The sequence below is a fragment of the Neurospora tetrasperma genome (genome assembly GCF_000213175.1).
Source record: "Neurospora tetrasperma FGSC 2508 unplaced genomic scaffold NEUTE1scaffold_6, whole genome shotgun sequence".
Lineage (NCBI taxonomy): Eukaryota > Fungi > Ascomycota > Sordariomycetes > Sordariales > Sordariaceae > Neurospora > Neurospora tetrasperma.
Genome location: NW_009799104.1, coordinates 1,698,162 through 1,713,164, shown reverse-complemented (window position 1 = coordinate 1,713,164; position 15,003 = coordinate 1,698,162). Strand labels below are relative to the sequence as shown.

The following is a 15,003-nucleotide window of genomic DNA, read 5'->3' as shown; positions in this document are numbered from 1 at the left end:
TGCTAGGTTTCTTTCCGGTGACAGGAAACCAACGCGGCCGGGGGAGCCTGGATGGCAAAGGGGATTGCAGTGCCATCGGCGCTTCTTGGCGGATAGAAGCTCCAATCGACGTCGACTTGCTCAGGTACCAGCCGAGCCAGCCATGCAAGCAGAGGGGACATTCTGCCGAACTCCGCAAATCCGTTGTACTCTGTTTTCTTTCTTATTGTTCTCATTGATTTTCAGCACGGTATTGTGACGAAACTTGGTGATGATGGCGAGGACTGAACCGACTGTTAAGTGTATGAGAAAATTCAAAATTTCAACGGCATGATTGATTGGTGGTTGATGTCAAAAACCGTTGGATCAACGGGACGCCTCCCGTCTTTGTCGTCCTTTCCCTAACCGACCCTCTCGTTGGAGGCTCCACCAGCTCACACTACTGCAGTGTATGTACATTACTTGGGGCAGGTACATCCTTCCAGATACAAACTCTGATACAGTGGAATCCCCTGAAACAGCATGTAATCCAGACCAGGAAATTCTAGGTAGGCACCAAATAGCGCACACACACAGGTTTACGCAGCAGACTGGAGCCAAAACTTATGCAATATCTGGCTCCTGGAGGATACAGTTACAGGGGTTCTTACTGCACCATTCTTTCACTGACAAAACTGGAAGAGGGAATCCATGTCAAGTCCATGACCAGATGTTATCGGCACATCACCGCCTTTCTCTGGTCTACCAGGCTACCTACCTATCCGGTCCATTTTCCACGAGCACGTACTTCCCCCAGCTCTTCGTAGCAACGTGGAGATGATGGCCATCTCTTCAACCTTCAAGACGAGGGATCTCCGGGGAAAGACACAAAAGAATGGAAATGGTGCCGAAAACAATCTAAATTCTTTGAATCGCCAAGACATTCTGGGAGGCTCTGAACCCCCGCGGTACGTACCCTATCTCATACTGCAGTTGGTGAGCAGCGAGAATGTCGACGACTTGTGGGGGACGGTGGAGCTGCAAATACGGCATGCCATTGGTCAATATCAACTGGAATCCTTCCCGGTGGGCGTGAACGGTGTGGTCCCGAAACATTACCATGTGCTTTTCTCGTGTCCAGAGTGATACAGTGAGGTACCCATGAGTCCTTTTTCAGACAAGTGGTCCAGTGATGGTTAGGTACATACCCTCAAGAGTAGGTATCGCTTTGGAAGCTCGGTGATCGGCAAACTCAAAAGAGTGAGGAGGGGTCATGACAAGAGCAACTTAGTCGGCGAGTGACTCGAATGACCGCTCTTTTCTAGTTTCTCTGACCGTATCGTGTCTCCTCCACCCTCCCTTGTTGACCACAATGAATCATTATGATATTTACATATCACTGACCCAGCATGATTGTGTTGCCTAGTTGACTTGACCCCACTCATCAACGTGTCCATTCATGCCGCTTGCATGTGCGTGCAGCAAAGCCATCTCAACCAGACAACGCCGTTTACCTACATATGTAGTCTATTTGACCAAGATATAGTACATTCTGTGCATCCCACATAGGTACAGGACGGCAAGTGCATACCTGCTTCAACGTTTTAGCTGTGTCATCTTACATGTAGCAATCTGAAAGCGTATCTTGTTCCACGGCATTTCACTTCGTTATTTGAATAGTTCACCGTCGATATGTACGCTACGTCCCACACGCACCGCATGTCACCAACCATCCGATCAAGGTTTTCCCCACGCTCTTGTCCAGTCCATTAGTATTCCTTTATTTCCAGCAATTCTTTTTTTTTTTTTTTTTTTTTTTTTTTTTTTTTTTCATATGTCGAACCCAACCGTGAGCCGGAGAAAGGACCAACGGGTCTGAAGTCTCCTGTGGGGACACCATCCTTCGCATCCCCAGAGGTAACCTTCTCCGCCTCAGCTTTCTCATGGGTTACATGCCGTCATCCGCGGTTCTGCCTTAATATGTATCCCCATGTTGTGTTAATGTTTGTTCTTCCTGGATTACAAATCCAACATCGGTTTCCTTGCCTCATCGTTGTATCTTGTTGTTCACTCCTTTCTCTGTAATTCTGTTCGTCTTCCCACCAACACCCGGTATCGTGTCGAATACCTTGAATGTTCATGTTCTGCCCGTTGGCGGTTCTGGTCAAGGACGATATGATCCATCGTTAAGAAATGAGAGCGCTCATCTCATAAAGAATCATAACTTCTCCCCAGCTAAGGGAAAAAAAAAAAAAAAAAAAAAATTTAAAAAAAAAAAAAAGAAATGTACGTCTCTTGCACTGTACCGTTGGTACGTCGCAACAAAAGAGGAGCATGCAATTTCGCGACAGTTGCCATTCGGGAGGGAGCGCCCCAAACTCTTGTGACACCGGTATGTAAATTGTTAGTGACGGAAGCTTATCATTGCTCGTTATCGTCTCGGCCCCCTCTCCCCCGGGCACGGGGTGGCGGAGGGAAATTGAAGTGGGGTTTCCGCCGACCGACCGACCGACCGACCGACCGGAGAAGTAGAGTGGACGGAACCGCAACGTTCCTGTCCCGGGACTACAACGGGGCATCGACAGTGCAAAACACTTGAAATGCGGGGTCGGAGTCACACCTGTTTGCGTAATTCTCACGTGTGTACGGTGACCCTGGCATTTGATTCCCGAGTCAAATACCACAACCCTTTCACGGAGAGGCAGGAGTCGGGCCCGAAGACGGACAAGGTACGTAGCAACTTAAGTATCTGTCACTCCTCGAATGGCTTGGCATATCGATCCATCTCTGTCTTCAACACCTATCACGTTCTGATTAATTCGTCTGCTTCTGTCAACACTGACATGGCTTGTATATTCGTCGTCGGTCGTTCTTACCATCAGGCTGATGAGATTGGTGTAACAAACCGACGCTTGTGAGATGTGCCCAGCCCATTTTCCTAGTTGGTATGTGTTTTGGAAATTCATATCCCAAAATTCAGGAGCCGCGGTATAGAAAGAAGACAGGCCAAGATCTGCGTGAGTCAGCGTGACAGCATGGCATCGAGAGAATGGTCAACAAGACTGTTGAAGAAAGACAAGAAATATAGGTCGTTGGGGGGGGGGGGAAATGGAAGAGTAAAAAAAAGAGAAAAAAAAAAGAAGAAAAAAAAAGGAAGAAACAAAAAAGGTCATGATAAAAGGATGAAGAGTAATCCGATGGTCATGTTACTGACAGAGTCTTCCCGTATGACCGGCTTGTGACGGACCCATATCTGATAGCAACAAAATACCTATCTTGCGATGTAGCTACCATGGTCAGAAGAGGTTCCTCCGCGTAGGGCGTGGTAGCGAAGTGGAAAGACGAAGATGATTTAATCTAAAACTGCGTTGCGAGCTGACAGGTATACCACAAGAGGAACGAACAATATTGCGTCCTGCTCTCAATGTCTATAACCGGCATGCAACCATCATTGGAATGCGAATTTACGTCCGAGTTCGCTGTGTAAGAGAAAATCAACCTTGATATAAATAAAAAAAGGGAAAAAAAGAACCCCAACCCAACCAAAAACCGCTCTTGCAAGCTACTGTAACCGATTCCTGAACCCGTCCGTCCATTCCCCCGCCATGACGTAGAGAATCAGAAAGAAAGCCCAAAGGATATTTGTGCGTGTGATACAAATCAATGCCAGATTTAGAGGGAGATGTAAGAAAGAAGTGATCAACAGCCCGTTGTCCAGTTGCTTGCGCACACAATTCCTTACTCCTTACCTACAAAACCTGATCCCTCCTTTTTCAATATCCATTCAAAGCCAAGTTCCAACTTACAGCTCCGACCTCAAAGCTCCGACTCAGCCCCATTCTGTTCAATCGCCATCGGACTCCCGTTCTGCTTTTGCCTCCTAGGAGGCCCCCGCCGCCTCGAAGCTGTCCTGCTGCTCACACCCATGCTCTCATCCTCGTCATCCGACCCTTGTTGTTCCGCATAGCGACGAGCCTCGTCCAGCACGCTCAAGTCGTCAGGCTTGCTGCGCAACCACTGCATGCGTGGCCCGGAACGCGCGATTTCTGACACCTTGAAACCGTAGATCTTGGGCTGGTAAATCTTGCCCCTGCCCAGCCCCGGCGCTATGTTGCGCGCGTACATGCCGTTAATGACGGTGGTGTCGTCAGAGCCGGATCGTGTGAGGTTGCTAACGCTCTCGGCGCCGGTCTTGGTCAAGTCGTATTCGGGGAAGGTCATGAGGAAGAGCGCGCCAAAGGTGCGGCCGAAGAAGGCGCCGTCCACCGTCTGGAAGCGGCTGTTTGGCGGTACGTAGACGTCCAGGCAAGACGGGCAGAACAGCTTAACCGTGTCTTCGCCGGGCGTGTCCGAGAGGCCGACGGGCAGCGTGCGGGTCTGGTTGCAGTTTGTGCGTGGGCAGATGCCGAAGTGACCGAGCTCGTATTTTTCCGACATTTGCTGGATACCCGCCCGCGAGCAGATGAAGCGCTGATGGATCAGACCGTACAGCATCTCGGCCGAGGACTCGATCACAGAGAGATCGCTCGCGATGCGGCTGTGGTGTCTCCTTTCGCCGTGGGGCTTGTTGATACCATCGCCGCCAGACATGTCTTCCTCGTCCTCCTCGTCCTCCTCCTCCTCGTCATCATCGTCCTCAGGCTCGACATCAAGGATCATCTGGTCAGGACAAAACCACAATGATTAGCTGTTGACGTAACGGACAAAAAGGTTCCAGAACAAGCATACCTCGAGAGCCTCCTTGTACATGGCGATCTGGGTCTGCAGGCCAGTAAGGTTAAAGTCATCTTCGATGAATTCTTCTGACACTTCGGCAAAATACTCGTGTCCCAGGAGGGAGCAGAAGGATGCGATCCAAGACTCTGGCACGCCCGACGAGCTCGACATGGTGGAATTGGATACGGAAGCGCCGCGAAAAGATTCGAGTGTTTGGCGACGGAGTAGGTGTTCGATGAGGCTGTTGGTACCGCTATCGGGCGTTATCTGATGAGTGCGATCGAAAGGCGCAAGACGACGACTGGGTGTAGCTAGTGTCCCTTGGGGTCGACGCTCATCTGCGATGCCGGATGGGAGATTTCAATTGTTTATTGCGTAGACATGACCGAGCGCATGAGATGGCGCAAATAGATGGACGAAAGGACAGACAGACTAGCTAGGCGCTTCAATGATTGTCTGCGTGGTGTTGCAGCGAAGGAGGTGGTTGGTGGTTCCTGTGCTGTTTTGGAGTTTGCGCTAACGGAGGCTGTCGACTCGATGGCTCTGTTTGCCTTTGGGGTTGCTCGAGAAGAAGCCCGCGCCCTCATTTCGTGCTACAGCCCACCCGTGGGTGCCTGGTCTGTGCGGCCCCCCCGTCTTTTCAGTCTGGGCCCTTCCCAATCCTCCTCTTTCAACCCTTCCCGCAGGGAGCAGCCCCGCGCCCAGCCCCACGGTAGTATGATGCCTGATTTTTGCGCCTTCTCACATAACCCTGCTGAGCCCTGCCACATGCGCGTGCGGCAGCGCGTCTGAACCCAACCGTCTACTTTATCAGGTGGAACCAAGATAAGTAAAGGGTCCACTTGGTGATGCCGTGGTCGATGAAAGGTACGTACCTTCCTCCCTCATGTGGTCTGATTTGTGTATGTATTTCTGGAAGCTTGTCAGGGACTCAGGGTACCAACCTTGGGTGGCCATTGCTGCTTTTGTTCTTTTTTCGTCAAGATTCCCTTCTTTGTATATTTTAATATTTCATATGTTTCATGGAGGAAAGTCACCTCCCAGCTCTAGGCCAACACGGCTACTTGCATCGACGAGGCACCTCCGCCAACCGCTCTTCACTTTCACCCACCATGCCAGGAACCTCAAAACAGTGGCAGAGACAGTTGCGCCGATCAGCATAGAGGACTTCAGAAGAGTTGCATTTCAAGCTCAAAGGCCTCTTCTTATACGACCAAGCTCCAAACCCTCTACGTTGAGCCCTTGCCCCAACCAGCAAAATGATGCCAATACCCAAACAAACACTTCGACTTCACCAACTATACTACCCGCCCTAACCAAATGGTTCAACTCCTCTTCGACATTCGGAAAGACCTCATTAACTCCGTACCTTGACAACTTCCGATCTACCATCCTCCCTTACGAACTCTCGTTCCCAAACTCAGCCCAAGTCTTAGGTTTCATGTCTTGGCTACAACGGTCCTCCTCCTCCTCACCAACGGCATCCAGCGATTCACACCCGGACTCCAACTCCAGCTCAGACTCACAATCCCGTCTCGCCCTAGCCCACCTCCTTAAAAACTATATCACTCACCACTCCTCCTCCTCCTCTTCAGAGTTCCTCATTCTCGACCTCCCCCTCCACCTCCTCCTCCTTGCCCACCACTACAACATGTTTCTGTCCTCCTCCCAAACCCCTCCCAACCCCCCGCTCACAAACCTCTACATAGCCCAAGCGCCCCTCTCCCACCTCCCTTCACCCCTCCGATCCGACCTCCCTACCCCTCTCTTGGTTTCCCACGCCGGCCGCGGAGACATCTACTCTTCCAGCATCTGGCTCGGCTTACAACCGACATATACGCCTTGGCATAGAGACCCGAACCCAAACTTGTTTTGCCAGTTGTGTGGGACAAAAGTCCTGCGGCTGATGGCGCCCAAGAGGGGAGAGGCACTGTTTCGGGGGGTGATGGCTTCCTTGGCCGTGGCGGCGGGGTCTGGGAAAATAAGAGGGGAGGAGATGATGAAGGGGGAACAGAGGAGGGCTTTGGAGAGGGCTGTTTGGGCTGGTGACGGCGAAGGGGCGGATGACATGATGTACGAGGTGACGGTGCAGGCAGGGGATATGTTGTTTATGCCATTGGGGTGGTGGCATAGTGTCAAAAGCGCGGGCGAGGAGGGGGGCATTAATGGGAGTGTGAATTGGTGGTTTCGGTAGATGGAGGTTGGCAGCCGGGATGGAGATGAAGGATGTGGTCGGACAAGAGACCGGGACACTGAGTCTTTTAAAAGACAAAAACATGAAGAAAAACAGGTACCCGAAGCGATCCCAGAGAGCGCAGGGCATCTCTCATCCCGACCGATCACATGGCGCACAGGAGCTACCTTATCGATGGACAACAGTACACTCCGGAAAACAGGACGGAGAGGTCGATTAAAAGGTTTCAAAGGCACCTAGGTCAAACGCGTACAGTGTCATAGTAACAAGCACTTGCTCCGCGGAAAACAGACGAGTCAGACAACAATGTCAAATTATTCACAAGAGCAAATCAAGACTCAAGATGGCATCGGCAAGCATCATGTCCCAAGCACGTGCATGTGTAGTACTCCATCATGCTTCTTGATCGAACATTGCATGTGCCGTCATTATGCTGCAAGGTACTACTGCCGTGAAAGGCTTCAAGTGATGAGAAGTTTGTTCATTACTTAAAGATTAGAGCAACGCCAACAATGAAATCCCAGTCCCATAGCAGTCATAAAAGTGTCATGAAATCAGCCAGACCAAAAGCCAAACACCTTGCTGGCTCAGCTAACCATGCGAAGAGAGTGTCGTCAACCAGTGATTCACCTCCATTTTGCCTCGCAACCATTTACTGGGGAATCTTCTCGGCAGTTCCAGGGTACGCTCCCTCGGAAATCGGTTGCTGGTTAGACTCGGTGGCAGCAGCATCGGAAGGGGCAGCGCCGGGCACCTGGTCATTGGGCTTGCTCTCCTGGCCGGGCGCCTTCTCGGCACCGAAGATCTTGTCCAGACCAGCAGCCTTGTACGAGCTGCCGCCTGCCTCCTGCTTCTTCAGCTCAGCCAGGCGCTTGGCCTCGTTGTGGATGTCCTGCACCTGCTTGGAGCTGGTGGTGTAGAAGTCGACAATCTTCTTGGCGCCAGGCGCCTCCAAGGCCTTCTCAAAGTACGAGGAGAGGCCGCTGAACAGGGAGTTAGCCCGCGCAGTGATGCCGTAGCTCTGGTCGGCCGTCTTGGCCCGGTCGGTTGCGTGGTACTTTTGGTCGAGGTTCTGAATGGTCGACAGGAAGCGCTGAGAGACGCCGTGCTTCTCGTCGAGAGCAATGGCCGTCTTCAGGCCACTGTCGGCAACGAGGTAGCCGCTGGCCAAGTACTCGGCAAGGACGCGCGCGCGGGGCTTCTCTTCCTGTGTGATCTCATCTGTGTCGCGGTCGGCGTCGGACTTGGGGTGGACATTGTCGCCGGAATCGGCGTGCTCTCCCGAAGCAGAGGTGACGGAGAGCTCGTGCTCGCCAAGCTTGGTGTGATCGAGGAGAAGAGCAGTGCGAGCGGCGCTCTCCTTTTCAAAGGTCACCGTGGCGGACTTGGTCTCGCCTTCGGTGGTGACATCGAGGGAGCTGATCTTGCCGCTGTTCCGGGTTCATCGTTAGCTTGTATCCCTGTCATCCATCTTTCCGGAACACAAGAAGCTTACCAGAAGCTGAAGAAGGCACGAATGTCCTTCTCCTCAGTGTTGGCGCCGATGTTCTTGACGTAGACCGTAGACATGATTGCTGTTGTTGAGATGGTATCTGTGTGTGGTGAGGTGGATAGATGTCGAGGACTGGTCGAACCGAAGTGTTTGCTGTTGTTCGTTTGCTTGACAATGGGGAGAGATTCAAAGTAGAGCCAAAAGCAGAAGCGAAGTTGAAAGGAAACGTGGACTGGTCTTATGTATGTGGTATACAGGGTTCGTCAGATGATGGATTACGCTTGCCCAATGTGTAAAAAAATACAGGGCAGTGGACTTGACTGGTTCACAACCACTACAACTCAACTTGCGACTGTCACACTACACTAGGCTGGAGCGAGGGATAGAAAGCTGGAGAAACCATGGGCGGAAAGAGGGGTACACGGCGACGAGGCATGTCGTCATCGCATGATCGAGGGGCCATCCAGGGTGGCTGTGCGAACAGAGGCGGAAACACCATGAAAGTCGCTTCTGTAGTGTCGCAGGCCAGAGCGGGCCAGAAGGAGCTAAGCTTCAACGCCAAGACACGCCAGGAAGTTGATTAGCAGGGGCAAAGGGCCCATCTGTCCGCTGGAAATTGTAGTAGTGTAGAGGTATTGATATAGACCATAGGAAGTGACGACGGTGTTTGCCGTCCATCTCCGCTAGGATGAAGTTGCACATCGCAATATCAGGATGCTGTAGCATGTGAAATTGGCCTCAAAAACTGAACAAAGTGTCAGTCTTTGCTGACTGTCATTCCAGTTGCGTAGCACGTTTCAGTTAGTTTGGTGTTTCATGAGTACTAGGGGTTGAGGTAGAGGTAATTCATGATCCTGTCTTCACTTTGGGATTTGAATGCTAGTATTGTCTACGGCATAGCGCCTTGGTTGAAGCTGTGATCCCTACCTCATCCCAAATATCCCTGGCAGGAACCTGGGCGCTAAACATGACAGGAGGCTGCACCTACAACGTCGACGTCAACAATACGCACGAGAAAGGAGGTATTACAGCAAGGCTTGTAATGAGTTCCAGACGAGTGCACAATGTAAGTCATTTGTCTTCAGATATTCCATGCTCTATGTGTTTTGAATCGAACAACTGGCCAAGATTCCACATGGCTGCTGCATCGCTTCTAGCGGCAGCATCGGTTCCCAGTCCCAAAAATATGACCAACGCCAAATTCATGAATCATTGTATCCCATTAAGCTTCCCGTGTGCTTTTTACTTTGACTCCTCAGGCTTGCTCGTCTTGGCGAACTTCTTCTCGACCTCATCGTCTAGGGGACCTTTGGGGTTTGATGTGAGGTTCTGGAAACCACGTTAGTCACGGCTGGAAGAGATGTGCACAACGATGTAAAGGTCGTACCTCGAGACCAGACTTGTTGATCTGCTCCTTCTGGGAAGCATCATCGACGCCCTTACCGGAACCAGCAGGTTCGTTCTGCTGCTTGCCGGTCTGGCGCTCGGGAGGGGGGGACTGGCCGCGCTCAGGCATGATGGAAGATTTTCGGAGAGGTTGTGTTGAGAAAGTTGGATTCACACGCTATTGCCAAACGGTTAGGTACGCTGGTTGAGACTTCTTGGCTCAGCCAAACCACAAGGAAACTCACGTGTTTGTGTTGGTGTTGGTTGTAGAATGGAAAATGCACAGATTGTGATGATGCAGTGAGAGACTCGCGAGATCTTTGAGAAAGAGAAAGAAGACAATTTATATACCTATGCCACCTTGCGCGTCCATTCAAGATAACCCCGCTCTTGACATCAGCAATCGGTACCTTGACAGGTCGGTACCTCGCATGTTGAGATGCCGTTGTGCCAGTCCATGCTGCTGTGGTTTTGCGGCAGGTCCATTCCATGTCATTGATAATCGACCTGTTCTTCCGTCACTCATTGTTGGCATTGGTTGAGCAATTACATCATAGGGAAGCAAGGCCCACGGCAGTTTCCAAGTGACAGCAGCGCCAAGACGCGGGCGGGTCTGGGACAGTATTCTAGGGTGTCTCCCGGCCGGCAAAAAGGCGGGGAAGCTTCCCCTTCCGATGTTCGCTCGGCAGGCATGGAGGATGGCTTGGCCGCTGTTTCAGTTGCAGAGGTGACCGCCCCACCAATGTTTCGTTAGCTTTCAGTTCCATCAGACGGATGGTGTGAAGTGGAAGCTCACCGGCTCCGGCGATCCACTGAACAGGAACCCGTACCGTTCACGGGCACGATCACGGTGTTACACCCCGTTCGCTTCATTCGACACGAAACTGACTACACGAGCGGTCGTCCGATATTATACCATCGCACAGACACTAAGCCCTGTGGTTTTCCCATCTTCCCTACTTTTGACCCGTGCGTGTCTTGTTTCATGCCCCTTTTGTCGTCTGGTTGACGCTGGAGCCCAGGCCGTCGCAAGTCGCAAGTCTCAATCTCGCAACATCAAACATTGCCAAATCCGAAATCAACAAATTTGAAACTCTGATTGGGGCAGTAAACACATTATTTCTGTCTATGCCCTTCATTTAGTTTCTGTGGTTTTGCTGGACAAAAAGGCGCTAGAGGTGGAATATATAAGTATGTCCTCGCAAACAGCTCCTCAGACGACGGCCTCGCAAACGGCTTCGCAAAACCAAACAGGCTCTGAAGCAGCTTCACAGCAGATGGCCGGGCCTCCCCCTCCAGTATCCAACTCGCCCGCTCTGAACATTCTCCCTTCGAACCAGCCCGCCGTCAACAACGCTGTATCCTCGCCTTCGCTGCCTTCTCCTCACTATCTACCTGCCAGCATCGCCATGAAAGACAACGCGGGCGTTGATCCTGGTCCCGGACCAACACGACATCCCCGTCCCCTGACCGCCGCCGATCTGCATTTGCAACTGGAAAAGGAACAAGAGGCAGTGGTATGTTTAGACCTCCTCCAATATCTCGGATACTCAGTAGCTGACGGCTCTTGCGTTGGTGCAGGTCAACCGCCTCAGTCGTGAACTCAGCATGCTCCGCGCTGCGCAGAACGCATCGGTTGTCTCGAATGCATCCGTCATCTCGAATGCTTCCTCGGCTTCAGCTAGCGTTTCGGGTGCTGAATCCGTACCGATTGGCGACGCGTATGTGGGATCCGGTGCTCCAGGACTGTCCCATCATCGGGTTAGCATGCACAATCGTACATCTTCTAGCGCCAGCACGCGCAGCCTCACAGCCAACGCCGGTTCTATCTCGACATCGCTCACTGGTATCTCGTCGCCTGCCCCGATTCGCCCAACCCAACCGCTCCCCATCGGCGGTATCAGCTTGAGCAGGCAGAATAGTGCTGCTTCCAGACGGAGTCAGGCAGGATCACCATCCTCTGCTCACTTCATGGGCAGCTACTCGGGTGCTCTTCCGATGCACAGTTTCACACCCTCATCGAACCCTGGCGATCCTTCGACGGTCAACTATTTCGCCCATCGCCTGTCCGGTGCATTTCATTCAACGGCTGCAACGCCCGGATCGATCCCCACTAGTGACCATTCTCCAGCTATCTTGCCAGGAACCCCTCGCTATGAGGAGACGGCCTTCTATCGTAGCGAACTGGAGTCTGTGAAGAGAGAGAATGAAGCGCTGAAACGACGAGTCCGGGAGTTGGAACGCATGGTCCGCGAGCGACGGGCTAGCGATGCTAGCCGCGCAAGCCAAGGCGGTGCAGGGTCACTAGCCCCGCGGACCCGGAGCGACAGTACTAGTACCACTGCCAGCGTTAGTGTTACTGCTAGTACTGCTGCCACCGGCGGTGTCAGCATTGCTGCGCCGAGGGATGCTGATCCTACGGCAAGAGCGGAACGACCGAGAGTGGTCAGTGCAATCAGCAGCATCGCGGTTGGTGTACCGGACGACGAGGTGAAGGTTGGCGAGAGTGCCGCTAGCTCAGGTCTTGGAGAGCATGATAAAAGAAGAAAGCAGGACAAGGGGCCAGAAGCAGAGGGACAGACACAGGCTTAGTTCGAACCAGTGCTAACCGTTAGGATACTGGCCCGGGTATGTCCGAGAGACAACAGCATCAACGGTTCAACAACAGATTCGGCCTATAATCATAATCAAGGCCTGTAAGAGCAAGGCCAGATGCTCCGGAATGGTACACAGCGGAGTTTGGAATGGGTGCTTTGACGGGAGCTTACCTATATTTTTTCTAATCAACTTTCGACTTTACGGATTAAATTCGGCGCAGGGTCAGGTACATAGCTCACAGGTCAAGAGGCGTTGCGTTCTGGTGGAATAGATACTGTAAGTAAGACCGGTAGTTTTTCTTATCCAAGCTTATTGTAATCAGTTCGTTTCCGCATGCACTGAGACCCCTTTTCTTGGTCAAATGCTTGGGCAACTACGCACACAGTCTCCATCTCTAGGGGTGTACGTAATGTTCAGACCGAGAATGTTCCACGGACTAATAACGCCTGGAGATGGCTATTCACACACTTCTGGTACGAAGGTCAACAATTGGACATTTGTGATTGAACTTCGATCCGACGGCTTGATAGCGTAGCCGATATTGAGGAGAAGATGATACAAGGCATGTCGGCGTGCAAGTCGCTCGGGAGCTATCAATGTTGGCGCTTGATGTGAGGTTATTGGCGACTTGGGGGAGGTGTGATGCCTGCTTGTTCACAAAGCTGAACGGGTCCTAGTGTACATAACATACACTAGCTGATTTGCGATGAAGTTGTATAATTTCATAATGCTTTGGTCAGCCGCTTCAATGGGGCCTACCGGTATGGAGCCGGATTGTAAGCTCTTCGTCATAAGGAAGAACAGCGAATTCCTTCCAGACCTGGACGGCGTTAATAGCATCTTGCCTGCATGATAGAGTACCAGGCTCCCGGGCCACTTGCGTCTACCTGGGTGCCACCTACCCCGTCGTTCATTAGAGTTTCACAGGGGGACATCCTATCTGATACTGATATCCTCGACCAGCACCTCAGTTTTACATTTCTTGTCTTTTTATATGTCAGATTGAAGGTTGTTTTCCGATATCAAAACATCGTGGATCGTGACGGCACACAACGGTTGCAAATCTGCATGGCACTCCATTTTAGCGGAATTGGTGCCGAGTACCGCACGGGAGGCTCCATCAAATCAGGGGCATGGGCCAGAACTTAGGACGTATTGGGCTAGGTCGACCTGAGACATCCATATAAGCTAGGTTACACTAAACTTTTCTTTTTCTTTTCTTTGATCGTTCCTCTCAACATCATAAGTAAGCTCGCTAAGAATCGATACTACAGTAATGCCCCCTGCTTTTGCAACCCCCCCCTTATGCTAGAACCCCACTTATTACACAGCCAGTTGAGTACAAGATTTATATACCCATACTAGGACTGTTAATTACTAATTACAATAGTATTAGCCAGATTTTTGCAAAAATAGGGGTGCTAACAAGGGGTTTCATGCATCTAATAGGGGTATCAGCAGCTATAAGCAAATATTACAGACCGCCATCAGACCGTCAAAAGGAAGGGTTAGGGTTATAAAATCTTCCAAATTCAGTTAAATTCCAATACCTAAACCTTAATCTCCTACCTTTTAGCACCCACCTCTTTACACCACTTTTTACCTATCTTCAACCGCATTTATATACAACTCTTTTACCCAATTCGTTTACTAATAACCTCTATCCCCATACAATTTATTAATACATCTTTATTACTCAAAAACTGACCTTATTTCTACTATACCTATCTTTAAGTATGCTACGCTCAACTAGGATTAGCGCTTACAACTCTAAAAGTGGGCGGACAAGCAACCTTCTCGCCCGTCTCTCAAAAAAGTATTAAATTACATTACTAAAAAATAGGGCATCATTATACCTCACTACTCCATCTCTCAATACCTCAATAAAAAAAAGAATTCCACAACGCTTATTTACATTAATAAACGCTCTACGCAAACTAAGAGCAAGCGTCTCTATATTAAATAATAGCCTATTCTTAAAAAACTCCTCTATACCTAGTAGCTCAATTTTAAAATATAGGGCTTAAGTACTTCTATTGAACTTTTATAACAGAAAGTATAAGATATCTAAATAGAATACCCTAAAGCCTATAATTATAAACTAATTAACGAGGATATATACCCTACTTTTAGAAAAAAAAATAATATATTTTATTTAAATAACGCTTCTACATTCGCGAGCGTAGCTTCTACGGCGAAATTACCAATACCCCTATCAACAACAAATATATATAAGAAGAAATACGCAAAATTAAATTAAAGGTATTAGTAATACCTAAAGGGAACCGTTATAATATAAATAAAACGGAATTATATTAGTAATATACAATATCATTTGGTTTCACAATTAAAGTTCGTCCCAGTATTAAGAAAAAATAAATTACATATATTACTAATACTTACAACTAATAATATTAATAATAACTTTTTTAATATTTAAGCTATTAAAAAGTATAAAGAACTACTAGTATTAAGGAGATTCAACTTTAGTAGCACCAAAATCGTCTAGCGAAACAATAAGAACTCATAAATAATGGGGCAAATTATAAAGAAATAGCTCCAAACCTTTTACACCTATATTAATCGTATAAAACCTAGAGAACCTATCATTCTTTTACTCAATAACTTCTCTATATATAAATTAGGAGTTCAATTTTCC

General features: G+C 49.8%; 6 protein-coding genes across 6 annotated transcripts; 3 read left to right on the top strand and 3 right to left on the bottom strand.

Annotated features, from left to right (window-relative positions):
- Window positions 1–3,480: 3,480 nt before the first annotated feature.
- Window positions 3,481–5,188, bottom strand: NEUTE1DRAFT_87638 (casein kinase II subunit beta-1; the record flags this gene model as incomplete). The annotated part of the gene is made up of 2 exons (XM_009856033.1): window positions 3,481–4,617; window positions 4,687–5,188. The coding sequence occupies 2 exons, from the start codon at window positions 4,843–4,845 to the stop codon at window positions 3,775–3,777; spliced, it is 1,002 nt and encodes a 333-aa protein (XP_009854335.1).
- Window positions 5,189–5,522: 334 nt separating this feature from the next.
- NEUTE1DRAFT_131913 (uncharacterized protein) lies at window positions 5,523–7,193 on the top strand (the record flags this gene model as incomplete). The annotated part of the gene is made up of 2 exons (XM_009856032.1): window positions 5,523–5,541; window positions 5,703–7,193. The coding sequence occupies 2 exons, from the start codon at window positions 5,523–5,525 to the stop codon at window positions 6,866–6,868; spliced, it is 1,185 nt and encodes a 394-aa protein (XP_009854334.1).
- NEUTE1DRAFT_118152 (uncharacterized protein) lies at window positions 7,166–8,610 on the bottom strand (the record flags this gene model as incomplete). The annotated part of the gene is made up of 2 exons (XM_009856031.1): window positions 7,166–8,298; window positions 8,364–8,610. 2 exons carry the CDS (start codon window positions 8,435–8,437, stop codon window positions 7,521–7,523), a joined length of 852 nt encoding a protein of 283 aa, XP_009854333.1.
- A 151-nt stretch (window positions 8,611–8,761) lies between these two features.
- NEUTE1DRAFT_49349 (uncharacterized protein) lies at window positions 8,762–8,944 on the top strand (the record flags this gene model as incomplete). The annotated part of the gene is made up of 1 exon (XM_009855557.1): window positions 8,762–8,944. The coding sequence occupies one exon, from the start codon at window positions 8,762–8,764 to the stop codon at window positions 8,942–8,944; it is 183 nt and encodes a 60-aa protein (XP_009853859.1).
- Window positions 8,945–9,370: 426 nt separating this feature from the next.
- Window positions 9,371–10,200, bottom strand: NEUTE1DRAFT_118151 (uncharacterized protein; the record flags this gene model as incomplete). Its single annotated transcript, XM_009856030.1, has 3 exons — window positions 9,371–9,689; window positions 9,748–9,924; window positions 9,992–10,200. The coding sequence occupies 2 exons, from the start codon at window positions 9,874–9,876 to the stop codon at window positions 9,603–9,605; spliced, it is 216 nt and encodes a 71-aa protein (XP_009854332.1).
- A 587-nt stretch (window positions 10,201–10,787) lies between these two features.
- Window positions 10,788–12,663, top strand: NEUTE1DRAFT_87628 (uncharacterized protein; the record flags this gene model as incomplete). Its single annotated transcript, XM_009856029.1, has 3 exons — window positions 10,788–10,937; window positions 11,021–11,263; window positions 11,328–12,663. 2 exons carry the CDS (start codon window positions 11,024–11,026, stop codon window positions 12,336–12,338), a joined length of 1,251 nt encoding a protein of 416 aa, XP_009854331.1.
- Between the last annotated feature and the right edge of the window lie 2,340 nt (window positions 12,664–15,003).